Below are 17209 nucleotides of genomic sequence, written 5' to 3' on the forward strand. Positions count from 1 at the left end.
CGAACGGCGAAAGAGACGACGTTAACAGCGTTTCACCCCAATTACCATCATCAAAATATTGCAAGCGGAAGGCTCTTATACTGAAGACGTGAATGTTGACAAAGAATACCACAATTCTGACGACGGAAGCTAAAGGTTGGGTCATTCAGACACCCACTGGACATCCGAGGGGTCTGTGTAGAGGAGAAGAGAGGACTGGCCGTACTGATTGAGTTAAAGCATTGCTGTCAGAATGCCTGGAGAGAACAAGACGAGCAGGTTAGAATGTTGGTTGCATCTATCTATGGACAAGCAGTGATGGCGACTTATATCTATTCTCCCATGTATGCTATCCAGCAAATATTTGAGATATGCTCTTTGAAGGACTGATGTGAATTATTGAGATAATTATGCTCTTTGAAGGACAGATGTAGAGTCTGATCCGAAATGGCCGGCCCCAGATAAACACAGGAGCCAAGACAACTTTACCATCTCCATAGAGAAATTTTCATGTGATCTTCTTCATGCTCACAGCAAAGACATAAAGACATGCATTTGAAGGACATGAATGTACATCCACACACTTTTCTCTTGTACAACAAATCAAACAAATGATGATGGAAAGGAGGCTGGAGGGAGGCGTAGGGGTGAGGGGGAGAGGGGGGCGAAGCGGTCGGAAGGCTTCGGAAACGGGTGGCGTGAATGGTACTAGAAAGGATACAAAAAAACCCAAGAGGTTTTGTATGAAAATAATGAAGAAAAAAAATGGCATTCGGCCATTTTGAGACAATTCTCTTCACTTGAAAAAACAGAAAGGGTGTATTTTAAATACACAAAGGGCAATGGAAGAAAACGAACAGTGAACAGTGATAGGGGAGAGAACTGGGGGAGCAAAACAAAAAACAACAACAAAACAACCTGAATCTTATTCGGGTAGAAATGACTGGGCCGGTAAATTTGAATTGGAAAACGGCGTGCATGAGAAGTGGTGCGCCCATTCTATTCCCTATGCCCACCTATGTGAGGAAACAAACTATTATTTTTCAGTCACCATTTTCATCATCATTATCAGATGTCCCAATAAGGGTACTTTTGAGGCCAATAAACAAACAGGAAAAAAAAAATTAAACTGATTTGGAGTTCGTCTGAAACAGAAATGCAGAACGAATATTGGTAAAGTTGGATGATGTATGTATAGGCGGGAAGAGGAGGAAGGAAGGAAGGAAGGAAGGAAGGAAGAAAGCGGAATTCAGCTGGGAGGAAATGAGTAAATGGGAACGAGTGACAATGAGTACAAGGCTCGAGGAGGGTTGGAAGGAGTAACTGTATTTGTATTTGTATTTATTTTTTATCACAACAGATTTCTCTGTGTGAAATTCGGGCTGCTCTCCCCAGGGAGAGCGCGTCGCTACACTACAGCGCCACCCATTTTTTTATGTATTTTTTCCTGCGTGCAGTTTTTTTGTTTTTTTTTTATATTTGTTTTTCCTATCGAAGTGGATTTTTCTACAGAATTTTGCCAGGAACAATCCTTTTGTTGCCGTGGGTTCTTCTACGTGCGCTAAGTGCATGCTGCACACGGGACCTCGGTTTATCGTCTCATCCGAATGACTAGCGTCCAGACCACCACTCAAGGTCTAGTGGAGGGGGAGAAAATATCGGCGGCTGAACGGTGATTCGAACCAGCGCGCTCAGATTCTCTCGCTTCCTAGGCAGACGCGTTACCTCTAGGCCATCACTCCACATAACTCCACTCCACTGTCAATCGGAACGAGCCATGGTAATGATCTAGGAGAGTGGGGAGTAATTGTGAATCGGAACGAGCCAAGGTACTAGGAGAGTGGGTAGGAGTAACTGTGAATCGGAACGAGCCAAGGTAATGATCTAGGAGAGTGGGAAGGAGTAACTGTGAATCGGAACGAGCCATGGTAATGATCTAGGAGAGTGGGAAGGAGTCACTGTGAATCGGAACGAGCCAAGGTAATGATCTAGGAGAGTGGGAAGGAGTAACTGTGAATCGGAACGAGCCATGGTAATGATCTAGGAGAGTGGGGAGTAACTGTGAATCGGAACGAGCCATGGTAATGATCTAGGAGAGTGGGAAGGAGCCACTATGAATCGGAACGAGCCAAGGTAATGATCTAGGAGAGTGGGAAGGAGTCACTGTCAATCGGAACGAGCCAAGGTAATGATCTAGGAGAGTGGGAAGGAGTCACTGTCAATCGGAATGAGCCAAGGTAATGATCTAGGAGAGTGGGAAGTAACTGTGAATCGGAACGAGCCAAGGTAATGTTCTAGGAGAGTGGGAAGGAGTAACTGTGAATCGGAACGAGCCAAGGTAATGATCTAGGAGAGTGGGAAGGAGTCACTGTCAATCGGAACGAGCCAAGGTAATGATCTAGGAGAGTGGGAAGGAGTAACTGTGAATCGGAACGAGCCAAGGTAATGATCTAGGAGAGTGGGAAGGAGCCACTATGAATCGGAACGAGCCAAGGTAATGATCTAGGAGAGTGGGAAGGAGTCACTGTGAATCGGAACGAGCCAAGGTAATGATCTAGGAGAGTGTTCATTATCTAAAAGAAATATAGTTTAAAGTTTTATTCATCCTTTCACTCCGATTGTTTATGGAGGCCGACTGCTATCAGACGATGCTTCTACGCCCAAAACAAACTTTGTCAGCTGACACCAAATTAGGCATAAAAATAGGAAAAGTTCAGTTCTTTCCAGTCATCTTGTTTAAAACAATATTGCACCTCTGGGATGGGCACAAAAAAATAAAGAATGAAGCCTAATTATATGCAAACTGCATTTACTGTTATATTTATATATTTTTGTATTCTGTAAACTTGGCACTTTGATCTGATATTCTGACCCAACAACAAGAGCAGTCATTATTATCATTTTCTGTTGTCCAAACAGGAACTTCTTTTGCTCAGCATGGAAGTTTTATTTATTTTGCAAACGTTTTGGTGCAGATAGTAAAAAAGGGAAATTACTCTGTAATTAATGCTAGGGAACTTAATTTGCTTTAAACTGATCTTTCTCATCTTAAACATTACATTTTGAAATTATACTCAATACATAAAAAGCTTGGATTTTTTTATTTATAGTGTATCACAAGTGAGTCTTGAAGGCCTTGCCTCTCTTGTTATAATATTATATCAGTGACACTTACATCGCGCCTATAGCCTTCGGTCTGAGCCCAAACTCCAAGCGCTTTGCAGTCACTTGCTACACAGACTCAGAAAGCCCACCCGGACTTCAGTCAGCGAGTAGACTCGACCGACAGCTGCTTTATGGAGCTCATCATTCGTTTCCCGGACTATGTCACAAAATCAGGCTTCAACCACGCACATGCATTCACTCGGACTTTTTTTTTTTTTTTTTTTTTTTTTTTTTTTGCCAGGTACAGCTCTTTCGTCGTTGTTTCGACTTTGGTCCGATTCGCAGACCAATTCTGAGTTTAGCTCTCAGACTATTATCAAATTCATTACGGACCAAGTATTGTTCTAATGTCAAGTGCATATGCTTTAGTAACCTGACAACTGAGCATCATATAATTTTTCACTGTAGCTTGATGAAGCCTTTTGTACACGAAAGTGTGTCTTCACAAGTGACTGAGAACGTTGATGTTTTTGACTTTTTGCATTCATTATCAGTTGTTTCGCTTGTCAGTTTAACGACTTCTCTTTTACGAAGTCCTTTAAGTAATTTCCTGTAACTGTATTTAGAGGGTGTTTTTTTTCTTCCAAATTTCACCCACATTTTTACCCTCATTTGCCCAGTTTCCCCCAACCCTCCATTCATCTACATCTCCCACCCCTTCTAACCGATAATACTCAGATGTATTCATAAATACTTTAACAAAATGTCTTCAATCACCGGCGATATGTGTGACTGGACATTAAACAAAATTCCTTCCTTTGTCGTTGTTGGTTTCTAATGATGTTGCACATGGGACCTCGCATTATCGTGCCATCCGAAACTTAAGAGGAACAGTTAACAAGAAGTCTGTTGTTGTTTTTTTGTTGTTTTTTTTCATCGTTGAACTGCAGTTGATTGTCACGCAGTTCGCCAGTCACTCGAAGTTGGCAGCTAATGGTAATCTCGAAAATTATCTCCTTGTTTTGTCGTCAGCAACTATGCGATGTGCCTGCACTCTATGCCATCCTTTCATGCTACAGCCAAACACGAGAGAGCCTCTGATAAAACTTGGTTTTCGAGTTCTGCGTCTTACCTGTCTTCGAAGCTAACACCTTACTCAACATGATGTTGAGCTATTTTTAGCTCAGGGGTTGCACCGAAGTAATTGTGGATCCCTGGTGCGTCATTGGTTTTTCTCGCCACAAACGAGAAACTGAGAGAAGCCGAATGGCAGACGACAGAGACTGAGACAGTGTCGAAAGAAAGCCAGCAGAAGCCTTGCGGATCTATTATAGCAGATAACATACCCCAGGATTTATTCTGTAGACTGACGTGTTTGCAGGTCATTGCTTAAGGTGAGGACATTTCTTTACGATTAGGAAAAGGGCAACATCATGTCATCTTACGATGATAATGATGCCTCTTCGATGTTTTTGCTCTGGGCAGAAGTTGCAGGAAATGGGCGTGTAGACGTCAAACAGAAAGGTGACTGAGATCCATATCACGAGGCCTCAAATATCAGACGTTTGTTGATGCATCACTCTGTCATAACGTTTATCTCATTTTGAATATATTGCTGATTATAATTTGATATTCTATAATCTGTTGTATTTAAATTTTGATAAATTATCCTCCACATCAGATTGTTATCAACACTATTGTTGTTGTTGTTAAGTCAATGAGATATGTCTAAAAAAAAAAAAAAGCTTTGTAATGGTTAAATATATATGATCCTGAGTTGGGAGAACACACACACACACACACACACACACTCACACACACACGCGCGCGCGCACAAACGGGTAGATGAGTGACGGATACAGATGTATGTATGGTTGCATGAGCAGTTAGCAGGGACACATATTGATGCATGTATGGTTACATGAGCAGTTATCAGGGACATGTACAGATGTATGTATTGTTCCATGAGCTGGTAGCAGGGACACTTACAGAGATGTATGTATTGTTCCATGAGCTGGTAGCAGGGACACATGTAGATGTGTGTAGTGTTACATGAGCAGGTAGCAGGGACATAGGTAGATGTGTGTTGCATAAGCAGGTAGCAGGGACACATATAGATGTGTGTATGGTTACATGAGCAGTTAGCAGGGACACATGTAGATGTGTGTAGTGTTACATGAGCAGTTAGCAGGGACACATACAGATGTATGTATTGTTACCTGAGCAGATAGCAGGGACACCAGAGGATGAGCTTTGACGAGGATCCTCCGCCGGAGTCCAGTCTGGGCCCGGCACCGGCACCACTAGACCTTGGGCGTCTGGAGGTGGATGCTCGAGCTGCTGCAGCCAAACATGTAGCCAGCATCCTGCAGGTACACACAATGTGTCAGGTCACTGTGGTCATGCTGTCTTGTGTTTTGTCAGCATTTGTGTTTTTGTCAGTGTGCATGTGTTTTTGTCATTGTTTGTGTCAGTGTTTGTTTTTGTTCAGTGTTTGTCTTTGGTCAGTGTTTGTGTTTTGTCAGTCTGTGTCTTTGTCAATGTTTTTGTGTGTTTTGTCAGTTTTTGTGTTTTGTCAGTGTTTGATTTTGTCAGTGGTTGTGTTTTTGTCAGCGGTTGAGTATTTGTCCAACAAACTCTTTTGCCAAACACAACACTTCCATCTCAGAGTGAAGTATATTGTTTTGATCAAATTTAGACAGTCTTAACACAAGTGAGCTTTAAAGTGCCAGCAAAACAAGATTTTCTCCTGTGTTTAGAAGTGTGCAGATTTGCCCGGTGTGTGTGTATGTGTTTGTTTGTTTGTTTGTTTGTGTGTGTGTGTGTGTGTGTGTGTGTGTGTGTGTGTAACCTATGCTTTTCACACTTAATCTATAAGTTTGACAGGGAAACTGAGTGCTCAAACCGTGGCACACACACACACACACACTCACACACACACAAACACACACACACACACACACACTATAAACACACACACAATTTCACATGACTCACGTACACAAACATAGGCACACAGATGCTCATAGTGCACACAAGTACAGGTGGGCGCACACGCACACAAATGCACACATACACGTGGGTGCGCACGCATACGTGCGTGCGTGCACTTGACTCACACACAGACACACACACACACTTGCATGCACTCACTCCCTAATCTGACACACAACACAATCTCCATACTTGTCAAGTCCCTGGGACTTTTGATACAGACATGAAAACATTAGAAATACTCCATGCAGTTTTACTAGGAAGTTTTATATTAATATACCTCCTGACAGCAAAGATAAGACTTAAAGTATGCAATCTGGTGAAAAATCTCGATTTTCATTAGTCTGACTCTGTATATAATGACGTGTTTCGTGCATAGCTAAGAATAGCTGGCTATTACTTTATGTGGGTTTTCGTGTGCTGTGTCACATACACTTACCACCTCTATCTAACCAGTTTAAAGAAAAATTAAGTCACAATTAAAGGTATTTACAACAGAAAAGAAAGTGTCCATTCCATGAACCTTGGAGCTGGTATTTCAAAGACCAGTAACAGTGTGTGTGCCACTTATGCTGTATTTCATGACCATGTACTCCAGATTTGAAATGTTGCATGTTTTAGATTTTAAAAATCACATATGGTGAAGTACAAATTTGTTAAACAAAACAGAGGGATAGAAAATGAATAGATAGAAAATGAATAGACAGAGATTAATATGAAGTCTAGTTTAATGAAATCAACACAAATTATCATTTTGTTCTTTGTGGTTGCTGTAAGATCTCATAATGCAGTATCATATAGGGCATATTCTCATCATTGCTTTGTTAATTATCTATCATGATGTAAGAGCTGATGACACAGTGTAACTAAATGTGCTGTCACTTTGTTTTACTGGCTGTCAGAAAGCACACCTGTGATGTCACTTTGGTTTTCAGGCTGTCAGAAAGCACACCTGTGATGTCACTTTGGTTTACTGGCTGTCAGAAAGCACAGCTGTGATGTCACTTTGGTTTACTGGCTGTCAGAAAGCACAGCTGTGATGTCACTTTGGTTTACTGGCTGTCAGAAAGCACAGCTGTGATGTCACTTTGGTTTACTGGCTGTCAGAAAGCACAGCTGTGATGTCACTTTGGTTTTCTGGCTGTCAGAAAGCAGAGATATGATGTCACTTTGGTTTACTGGCTGTCAGAAAGCACAGCTGTGATGTCACTTTGTTTTATGGCTGTCAGAAAGCAGAGCTGTGATGTCACTTTGGTTTACTGGCTGTCAGAAAGCACAGCTGTGATGTCACTTTGTTTTATGGCTGTCAGAAAGCACAGCTGTGATGTCACTTTGTTTACTGGCTGTCAGAAAGCAGAGATATGATGTCACTTTGGTTTACTGGCTGTCAGAAAGCAGAGCTGTGAAATGTATCACTTTATTTTACTGTCAGAAACCAGAACAGCTGGAAAAGGTGGACCAGTTCAAAAGGCGTGTGGCTCGCAAAAAGGTGAGTCACTCTGTCCCTCCACATCTTTCCTGGTTTCATTAGATTGATGACATGTGACTGATCTAGTGACAACATCTTCAGTGGCTGCATTAGATTGAAAACATTTGAAAGATCTAGTGGCAACATCTTTAGTGGCTGCATTAAACAGTAAACATATCACTTATGTAGTGACATCATCTTTAGTGGCTGCATTAGAAAGAAAACATATGACTGATCTAGTGGCATCATCTTTAGTGGCTCCATCAGATAGAAAACATCTGAAAGATCTAGTGACAACAACAGGGTTGGGTTCATGGGGTCCATACAGGTGCTCACTAGATACCTGACAGTTTGAATTTCTTAAGCAAAGCCTTACAAAGTACATGCAGATACACCAGGGTCTTTTGTGAGGGGTGTTTGTGAGGCACGTGGTCAGTGTGCAAGATCTGTGGTCAGACAGCAAGGTTCAACACCATGATGGCGGAAATGCGAGCATTGCAAGAGTGCTGATTGCAGCAGGGAGGAGGGAGGGGGTGAGGGGACGGACAGTAGTGGTAGGGAGGAGGGAGGGAGGGGGTGAGGGGACGGACAGTAGTGGTAGGGAGGAGGGAGGGGGTGAGGGGATGGACAGTAGTGGTAGGGAGGAGGGAGGGAGGGGGTGAGGAGGGACAGAGGGGGTGAGAGGACGGACAGTAGTGGTAGGGAGGAGGGAGGGAGGGGGTGAGGGGACGGACAGTAGTGGTAGGGAGGAGGGAGGGAGGGGGTGAGGAGGGACAGAGGGGGTGAGAGGACGGACAGTAGTGGTAGGGAGGAGGGAGGGGGTGAGGGGACGGACAGTAGTGGTAGGGAGGAGGGAGAGAGGGGGTGAGGGGACGGACAGTAGTGGTAGGGAGGAGGGAGGGAGGGGGTGAGGGGACGGACAGTAGTGGAAGGGAGGAGGGAGGGAGGGGGTGATGGGATGGACAGTAGTGGTAGGGAGGAGGGAGGGGGTGAGGGGACGGACAGTAGTGGTAGGGAGGAGGGAGGGAGGGGGTGAGGGGACGGACAGTAGTGGTAGGGAGGAGGGAGGGAGGGGGTGAGGAGGGACAGAGGGGGTGAGAGGACGGACAGTAGTGGTAGGGAGGAGGGAGGGGGTGAGGGGACGGACAGTAGTGGTAGGGAGGAGGGAGGGAGGGGGTGAGGGGACGGACAGTAGTGGTAGGGAGGAGGGAGGGAGGGGGTGAGGGGATGGACAGTAGTGGTAGGGAGGAGGGAGGGAGGGAGGGGGTGAGGGGACAGACAGTAGTGGTAGGGAGGAGGGAGAGAGGGGGTGAGGGGACGGACAGTAGTGGTAGGGAGGAGGGAGGGAGGGGGTGAGGGGACGGACAGTAGTGGAAGGGAGGAGGGAGGGAGGGGGTGATGGGACGGACAGTAGTGGTAGGGAGGAGGGAGGGAGGGGGTGAGGGGACGGCAGTAATGGTAGGGAGGAGGGGGGGACGGGGTGAGGAGGATGGACAGTAGTGGTAGGGAGGAGGGAGGGAGGGGGTGATGGGACGGACAGTAGTGGTAGGGAGGAGGGAGGGGGTGAGGGGACGGACAGTAGTGGTAGGGAGGAGGGAGGGAGGGAGGGGGTGAGGGGACGGACAGTAGTGGTAGGGAGGAGGGAGGGAGGGGGTGAGGGGATGGACAGTAGTGGTAGCGAGGAGGGAGGGAGGGGGTGAGGGAATGGACAGTGAGGGGGGTGTGGTGTTGCAGGCATCAGTGAAGGCCATGCTGAAGATGTTGAGGGGCAGGAAGGAGGGAGAGGGTGAGGGGATGAAAAGTGACAGAGGGGAGATGAGCGGGTGGGCAGTGAGTGAGAGTGGGGTGGGATGAGGGGACGAAAAGTAAGGGAGGGGGTGAGGGGACAGACAGTGAGGGGTGTGTTGGTGTTGCAGGCATCAGTGGAGGCCATGCTGAAGACGGCGGTTCAGTCCCAGCTGGACGGTGTGCGTACAGGGCTGAACCAGCTGCAGAGTGCACTGCAGGACGTCTATGACATCAAACAGAGGTCAGTTGTGTCCCTTTATCACTGCAGGACGTCTGTGGCATCAAACAGAGGTCAGTTATGTCCCTTTATCACTGCAGGACATCTGTGACATCAAACAGAGGTCAGTTGTGTCTCTTTATCACTGCAGGATGTCTGTGACATCAAACAGAGGTCAGTTGTGTCCCTTTATCATTGCAGGACATCTGTGACATCAAACAGAGGTCAGTTGTGTCCCTTTATCATTGCAGGACATCTGTGACATCAAACAGAGGTCAGTCATGTCCCTTTATCACTGCAGGACGACTATTACATCAAACAGAGGTCAGTTATGTCCCTTTATCACTGCAGGACGTCTGTGACATCAAACAGAGGTCAGTTGTGTCCCTTTATCACTGCAGGATGTCTGTGACATCAAACAGAGGTCAGTCATGTCCCTTTATCACTGCAGGACATCTGTGACATCAAACAGAGGTCAGTTGTGTCCCTTTATCACTGCAGGACGTCTGTGGCATCAAACAGAGGTCAGTTATGTCCCTTTATCACTGCAGGACATCTGTGACATCAAACAGAGGTCAGTTATGTCCCTTTATCACTGCAGGACATCTGTGACATCAAACAGAGGTCAGTTGTGTCCCTTTATCACTGCAGGACATCTGTGACATCAAACAGAGGTCAGTTGTGTCCCTTTATCACTGCAGGATGTCTGTGACATCAAACAGAGGTCAGTTGTGTCATTTTACTGTGACATCAGAGGTCAGTCATGTCCCTTTATCACTGCAGGATGTCTGTGACAACATCAAACAGAGTAATGACATCAAACATAGGGCAGTGACACAGTTGTCATTGTGAGATGTCTGTGTCATCAGAGGTGAGTGGCATTGAAATGAGGGTTATAACTTAACCAGAAGCTAGATTCTGTTTCAGTATCAAGGAGGCACCAAAAAAACATGCATACTGTCACAACTCATGTCATACTCATTCTTCTGTCATTCTTTGATTCAATATTTGAAGGGGTTTTCCTTACATGACATAGTAGTGAAAACGGTGTTTTGTGTGACACGATTTTTGTGTGACATTTTCTTTTTGGGTGTGTGACATGTTGTGTGGAGAATGACGAAGGACTAACTGAACTCGAGAGAGAGAGAGAGAGAGAGAGAGAGAGAGAGAGAGAGAGAGAGCGCTTGGGATTGGCATGGACAGTGTGTGGCACCCACAGAATGTTTTGCTTATTGTGTGTGTGTGTGTGTGTGTGTGTAGCCTGGACCAGGTGGAAGAGGCGTACAAGACCATCCAGCCTCTACACACCTCCCTGGCTGCCCTGGTGGGGGAGAACAGCAAGTTTTGTCAGGTACAGTTGTTACCTGTACTTTCTGGGTTTTTTTTTTTTTTTTACCTACGACACATTACCTGTCGCTGTGACCTCTTTTAGGACTGGCTTGATTCTCCTGATACGTTTTGTCATTCTTGTCATCATTCGTAAGGTTTTGTTGTTTGTTGTTATCGTTGTCATTGTTCGTGCTGTTGTCATTGTTGTCATTGTATTCTCTGTCATCTGTCACTGTGACTTCAGTGATCAGAATTCAGCTTGTTACTTCTGTTTCATGATATTGTAATGTCTGCATGGTTTCTTTAAGATCATTAGTGAGGCGACGCCATAGTAACTACCAGGCCTATAACTCTTGTAAAATTAAATAAAGGTACGAGCATTACGTCCCTTGGATTGTGTGCGATTGTTAGTATTTGCACAAAACGATAACTGAGGATGCTACCTGTTTTGTCAGAGTATAGCTTGGGGGTGTGTAGGTTCTGTGAGTGGTGCTTAATAATGTATTTAAAGTCTACAATGGTGTGTGTATTTTCTTTTTGCACAGTGCTTTTGTATGTGTGTGTGTGTGTGTGTGCATGTGTTTGTATATGTGTTTTTTTGTTTTGTTTGTTTGTGTGTGTGTGTGTGTGAATAGAATAGAATAGAATAGAATAGAATAGATTTTATTGTCATGAAACCGTAAGGTTTATAAGACACAATTGCAATGGTAAATGAATGAACGAATGAAAAACACACAATTTATCAATCAGTTAATGCGGTAAATTGCAGCAGCATTCATACACAAATTTTCCTAATCTTGTTTGTATATATTCATCATCTGTTAGCATCACCTGACTGGGAATATGTCCTGTGTTATTCGAATTTTGAATATCCTTTAAAAATTGTTGCCTTAAGGTTTTATATTTAATACAATGATCAAGAAGATGGATTTCGTCTTCCAGGATGTTACACTTGTTGCACAATCTGTCTTCTTGTGGAATATTTAAATATCTACCTTTCTCAATCTTTAGGTCATGCGCGCTTATTCTGAGTTTCGTTAAAGCTTGTCTGTGTTTTGTATCTGATATATTTAAAAGGTAGGTTTCAGTTTTGTACTCTGCTACAATCGTATTGTAAAATTTTAGCTTTAATGTTTTTTCTCTTTTCTCTTTCCAGTATTTGATATATTCATTTTCTAATTTTTTATACACGACGTATTTCAGTCTATGTACGTTGAATGTGAATTGATTTTTCCAAATGTGATCAAGGCCTATAATTTCGAGTATCTTTTTAACAAAAATCAACCATGGGGAAGTTGTATTTTCTTGTTGGTACATGGACTTATATATTTTGTTGATGAGGGAAGTTTCTGGTAATTGAATAATGTGAATGTGTGTGTGTGTGTGTGTGTCTGTGTGAACAGCTGGCAGCAGCCCAGGAGAATCTGAAGCACATCTTCACGGTGCCGGAGAGTGTGAAGAAGACCAGGGACCTCATCAACGAGGGAAAGCTTCTTCAGGCACACAAACAGTCAGTGTCCGCATCCCTCACCCACATCACCACATGCCTCACCCACATCGATACATATGTCCCACATCAATACATGCCTCCCATGTATCAACATGTATCTTCCACATCCCCCACCCACATTGTCACATCCCTCACTCAGAGCACCACATCCCTGCCTCACATTGTCACATCCCTCACCCACATCGCCACATCCCTCACCCACATTGCCATGTCCCTCACCAACATTGTGACCTCACTCACATCGCCACATCCCTCACTCACTTCGCCACATGGCAGGCTGGCCAATCATACCATTCGGTTGTGGAGTGACCCAGAATAGCGCACTCTGCTTGGCTAATCACAAAATCACGTGTACAGCGTGTGATGGATTTTTATTTCTTGAAAATGCTATTCCATTCTGTCGTCTGAAACCAAATACATTTTATGTAGGAATGCTCATGCATTCCTTCGTCCAGAGAGAGTTAATGGACCACTGAGACAGAAAATAAGAACGTTGAATACAACAGAAAAAAAAAAAAAAAGGAAATAGGCAGAAATGAAGAAATTGATGGAAATTTTTGGAACATAATTTCAAGGTGGGGATGCTGTATGTGCTGCGATAGGCTCTGGCATCACCGCAAGGGGCATGATGTGGTTTGTGTGCTGTGTTAATGTGTAGCCTGATGTGTCGATGTGTACCATGATGATGTGTTGATGTGAAGTGTGGTGTGTTAATGTGTAGTGTGTTGTGTTGATGTGTAGCGTGGTGTGTTAGTGTGTAGCATGGTGCTGTTGACCATGATGTGTTAATGTGTAGCATGGTGTGTTAATGTATACCATGATGTGTTGATGTGCAGGGTAGTGTGTTAATGTGTAGCATGATGTGTTAATGTGTAGCATGGTGTGTTGATGTGTAGCATGGTGTGATAATGTGTACCATGATGTGTCGATGTGTACCATGATGTGTTGATGTGTAGCGTGATGTGATAATGTGTACCATGATGTGTTTATGTGTAGCACGATGTGATAATGTGTACCATGATGTGTTTATGTGTAGCACGATGTGTCAATGTGTACCATGATGTGTTGCTGTGTACCACGATGTGTTTATGTGTAGCACGATGTTATAATGTGTACCACGATGTGTCAATGTGTACCATGATGTGTTGATGTGTAGCATGATGTGTTAATGTGTACCATGATGTGTTGATGTGTACCATGATGTGGTTGCAGTCTGGCAGACCTGGAGATGTCTCGTGACGACCTGCTGCAGGAGTTACATCGTCAGCCCAACCAGAGCCCCACCGATAACCATGTCAGTACCTCCCGTGTCACTGTTCTCTGTCACTGTCACACCACCGTCATGTCAGGGTTACAGCGTCATGTCATGCACTGACATCTCCATGTAATAGGGTTACGTTGTATTGTCATGTCAGGGTCACGATGTTATGTTACATGGTTCTGTCACATTATTGTCATGTCACAAGATTACAGCATTGTCATACGGCCATAGAGTTATAGTGTCATGTCATAATGTTACATTGTCACACCACACAGTTACAATGTCATGTCATACAGTTACAGTGTCATGTCAGAGGGTTGCATCATCATGTCATACATTTACATTGTCGTGTTTAGGCGTATGTCTACCTTAGTATCTGCTGCTGCGGTAACATTAGTATGAAAAAAATAATTAAATGAATAAGATTTAGGAGTGAGGACATATATTCCATCTGTATGACAAACACTGTGGCACTTTTTGTTAACACTGACTGTGATAATGTATATGGCTGTATCATGTACAGCTGTTTGTGCCAGTGTCCACCAATCTTCACCATTAACATATCATTGTGCTGATAAAGATAAAACTTGCTAAGTTTTCTCTAGCCAGTGTGTGACGTAAGTGAAGCAACTGCGTTAGTATCTGGTGTGTGTTGTGCGCAACATTCATATTGGCCAGTGAACTATCTTTGGCCAAATGCAAGTGCATGAAGTTGTATGAATTTGCTATAAAAATCAGTATTTCTGTGTGTTACATAGATTTATGTCTGTGTGACAGATGCTGAAGAGGTTGGCAGATGCTGAAGCAGTATTTCTGTGTGTGTGTTTCAGATGCTGAAGAAGTATTTCTGACAGATGCTGAAGCAGTGTTTCTGGCAGATACTGAAGCAGTATTTCTATGTGTGTGACAGATGCTGAAGCAGTACTTCTGTGTGTGTGACAGATGCTGAAGCAGTATTTCTGTGTGACAGATGCTGAAGCAGTACTTCTGTGTGTGTGACAGATGCTGAAGCAGTATTTCTGTGATAGATGCTGAAGCAGTACTTCTGTGTGTGTGACAGATGCTGAAGCAGTATTTCTGTCTGACAGATGCTGAAGCAGTATTTCTGTGTGACAGATGCTGAAGCAGTACTTCTATGTGTGTGACAGATGCTGAAGCAGTATTTCTGTGTGACAGATGCTGAAGCAGTACTTCTATGTGTGTGACAGATGCTGAAGCAGTATTTCTGTGTGACAGATGCTGAAGCAGTACTTCTATGTGTGTGACAGATGCTGAAGCAGTATTTCTGTGTGACAGATGCTGAAGCAGTATTTCTGCGAGGTGCAGGAGCTGTCCAAGGAGCTGGGAAAACAGCTGTGGGTCATCATCCAGAGAATGCTGCTGTCCGTGCGCAGGGAGCCCACCCTCATCGTCACCGCTCTCCGCATCATCGAACGGGAGGAGAGGTGGGAGGCTTGTGTGGTGTGGTGCGTTGTACTGTGTTGTGTTGTTTTGTGTTGTACTGTGTTGTGTTGTGTTGTACTGTACTGTACTATAACCCACCCTCATCGTCACCGCCCTCCGCATCATTGAATGGGGGAGAGGTGGGAGGTGTGTGGTGTGGTGTGGTGTGGTGTGTTGTACTATAACCCACCCTCATTGTTACCACCTTGTGCATCATTGAAGGGTAGGAGAGGTGGGGTTCTCAGCTGTGTTAATTCTTCTTCTTCTTTTTCGTTTGTGGGCTGCAACTCCCACGTTCATTCGTATGTACACGAGTGGGCTTTTACATGTATGACCGTTTTTACCCCACACGCCATGTAGGCAGCCACACTCTGTTTTCTGGTGTGTGTATGCTGGGTATGTTCTTGTTTTCATAACCCACTAAACCTTAATATGGATTGCAGGATCTTTAACATGCGTATTTGATCTTCTGCTTGTGTATGCACATGAAGGGGGTTCAGGCACAAGCAGGTCTGCACATGTACTGACCTGGGAGATTGGAAAAATCTCCACCCTTTACTCACCAGGCGCCGTTAGAGATTCAAACCCGGGGACCCTCAGGTTGAAAGTCGAACGCTTTAACCACTTGGCTATTGCGCCTGTTGGCTGTGTTGATTAACGTGGCTGCTGAGGTTGCATACTTCATTCATTTTGCCCATCGCTCCTGGTGGAGCATAGGCCATCGACGACCCCTCGCCATCGCACTCTGTTCTGTGCTGCTCTGGCCATTCCAGTCCAGTTGGTCCCTTGCTGCTTCAGCTCTGCCTCGGTATCTTGCCTCCAGCTGTTGCGAGGCCGGCCTCTCTTCCTCTTTCCCTGCGGGTTCCAGGTCAGGGCTTGGCGTGTGATGCTGGACGAGGTTGCATACTGGTTGTGTGTTATTTATTTGGTTGAAGTTTTTTGTAACATGTTTGAGTGAAGTTTTCATTATTAACATATTTGAGTGAAGTTTGTGAGTGTTGACACACAAAATAGGGAGATCAAAATACAAAATACAAGAATACTTTTTTCTGTTTTCTTTTTCTTTTTTTCTTTTTTTTTTTTTTGGTCTAAAAGAGAAAGTGTTGACAGATTTGCTGACAAGAAGATAACATGAAAATATATGTATATAAAAAAGGGTTAACATTTCATCTGCACAACACAAAGTTTGAAAACATATATCAGTAAGCACACTGTGTGTATGTGTTTGTGTGTGTGAGTGCGTGTGTGTGTCTGTGTGAGTCAGTGTGAGTGTGTGTATTTTTTTTGTGTCTGTGTTAGTGTTTTGTCTTTTTATATTTGTTTGAGCGTGTGTATTTGTCTATTTGTGTGTCCGTGTGAGTGTGTGTCTTTGTGCGTATGTGTGTGCACATGCATGTGTGTGTGTGTGTGTGTGTGTGTGTGTGTGCAGAATGGACGTGGCCTGGGCCAGGAAGCAGGAGCAGACAGGGTTCATGCCTCCCGGCCGGCCCAAGAGGTGGAGACAGCAGTGCTTCACTGTGCTGGAACAGAGCATCGCCGCCCGGTCAGTGCTCTCCCTTCACACTGCTCGCTCACTCTGTCTGTCTAGTTAAAGGGAAGTCATTTGATGTCCAATGAACAACAACATAACAGCCACCAAAAATGAAAAAACAAAAAACAAAAACAAAACACACACACACACAAAAAAACCCCATCCATTGCTATTATTATTTTATTTTCTACACAACAACAACCAAAAATGGAAAGAAAAAAAAATCTACGAAATAGCCAAAATTAAAAAAAAAAAAAGAAGCTAAAAACAATGACAGTGGTTTTTTTTTCATTTTCTACAAAACAACCAAAAATTGAAAAGACAATAATGATGTTATTTTATTTTCTGCAAAACAACAACCAAAATTGAAAAAAGCAATATGATGATAATATTATTATATTTTCTATAAAACAACAACCAAAAATGAATAAGAAGCATTATGATAATATTATTTTATGGGTTTTTTTTTTTTTTTTTTTTTTTTACAAAACAACAGCCAAAAATGAAAAACAAAAAACAAACCACAACTATAGTATTATTTTATTTTCTACAAAACAGCAATTAAAAATAAAGGAAAAAAACAA

General features: G+C 43.7%; 1 protein-coding gene across 1 annotated transcript in view; it reads left to right on the forward strand.

Moving 5' to 3' along the window:
- Positions 1–4332: 4332 nt before the first annotated feature.
- The window catches only part of LOC143291254 (exocyst complex component 3-like), a 40080-nt gene continuing 27203 nt past the window's right edge, over positions 4333–17209 (forward strand). The window contains exons 1-9 of the mRNA XM_076601063.1: positions 4333–4478; positions 5312–5456; positions 7511–7567; positions 9463–9575; positions 10812–10902; positions 12284–12390; positions 13603–13684; positions 14948–15096; positions 16524–16637. Of these exons, the coding sequence (XP_076457178.1) occupies positions 5331–5456; positions 7511–7567; positions 9463–9575; positions 10812–10902; positions 12284–12390; positions 13603–13684; positions 14948–15096; positions 16524–16637 (839 nt within the window). The 5' untranslated portion in view covers positions 4333–4478; positions 5312–5330. The remainder of the gene's footprint in view (positions 4479–5311; positions 5457–7510; positions 7568–9462; positions 9576–10811; positions 10903–12283; positions 12391–13602; positions 13685–14947; positions 15097–16523; positions 16638–17209) is intronic.

Source organism: Babylonia areolata, chromosome 16 (assembly GCF_041734735.1).
Source record: "Babylonia areolata isolate BAREFJ2019XMU chromosome 16, ASM4173473v1, whole genome shotgun sequence".
NCBI lineage: Eukaryota > Metazoa > Mollusca > Gastropoda > Neogastropoda > Buccinidae > Babylonia > Babylonia areolata.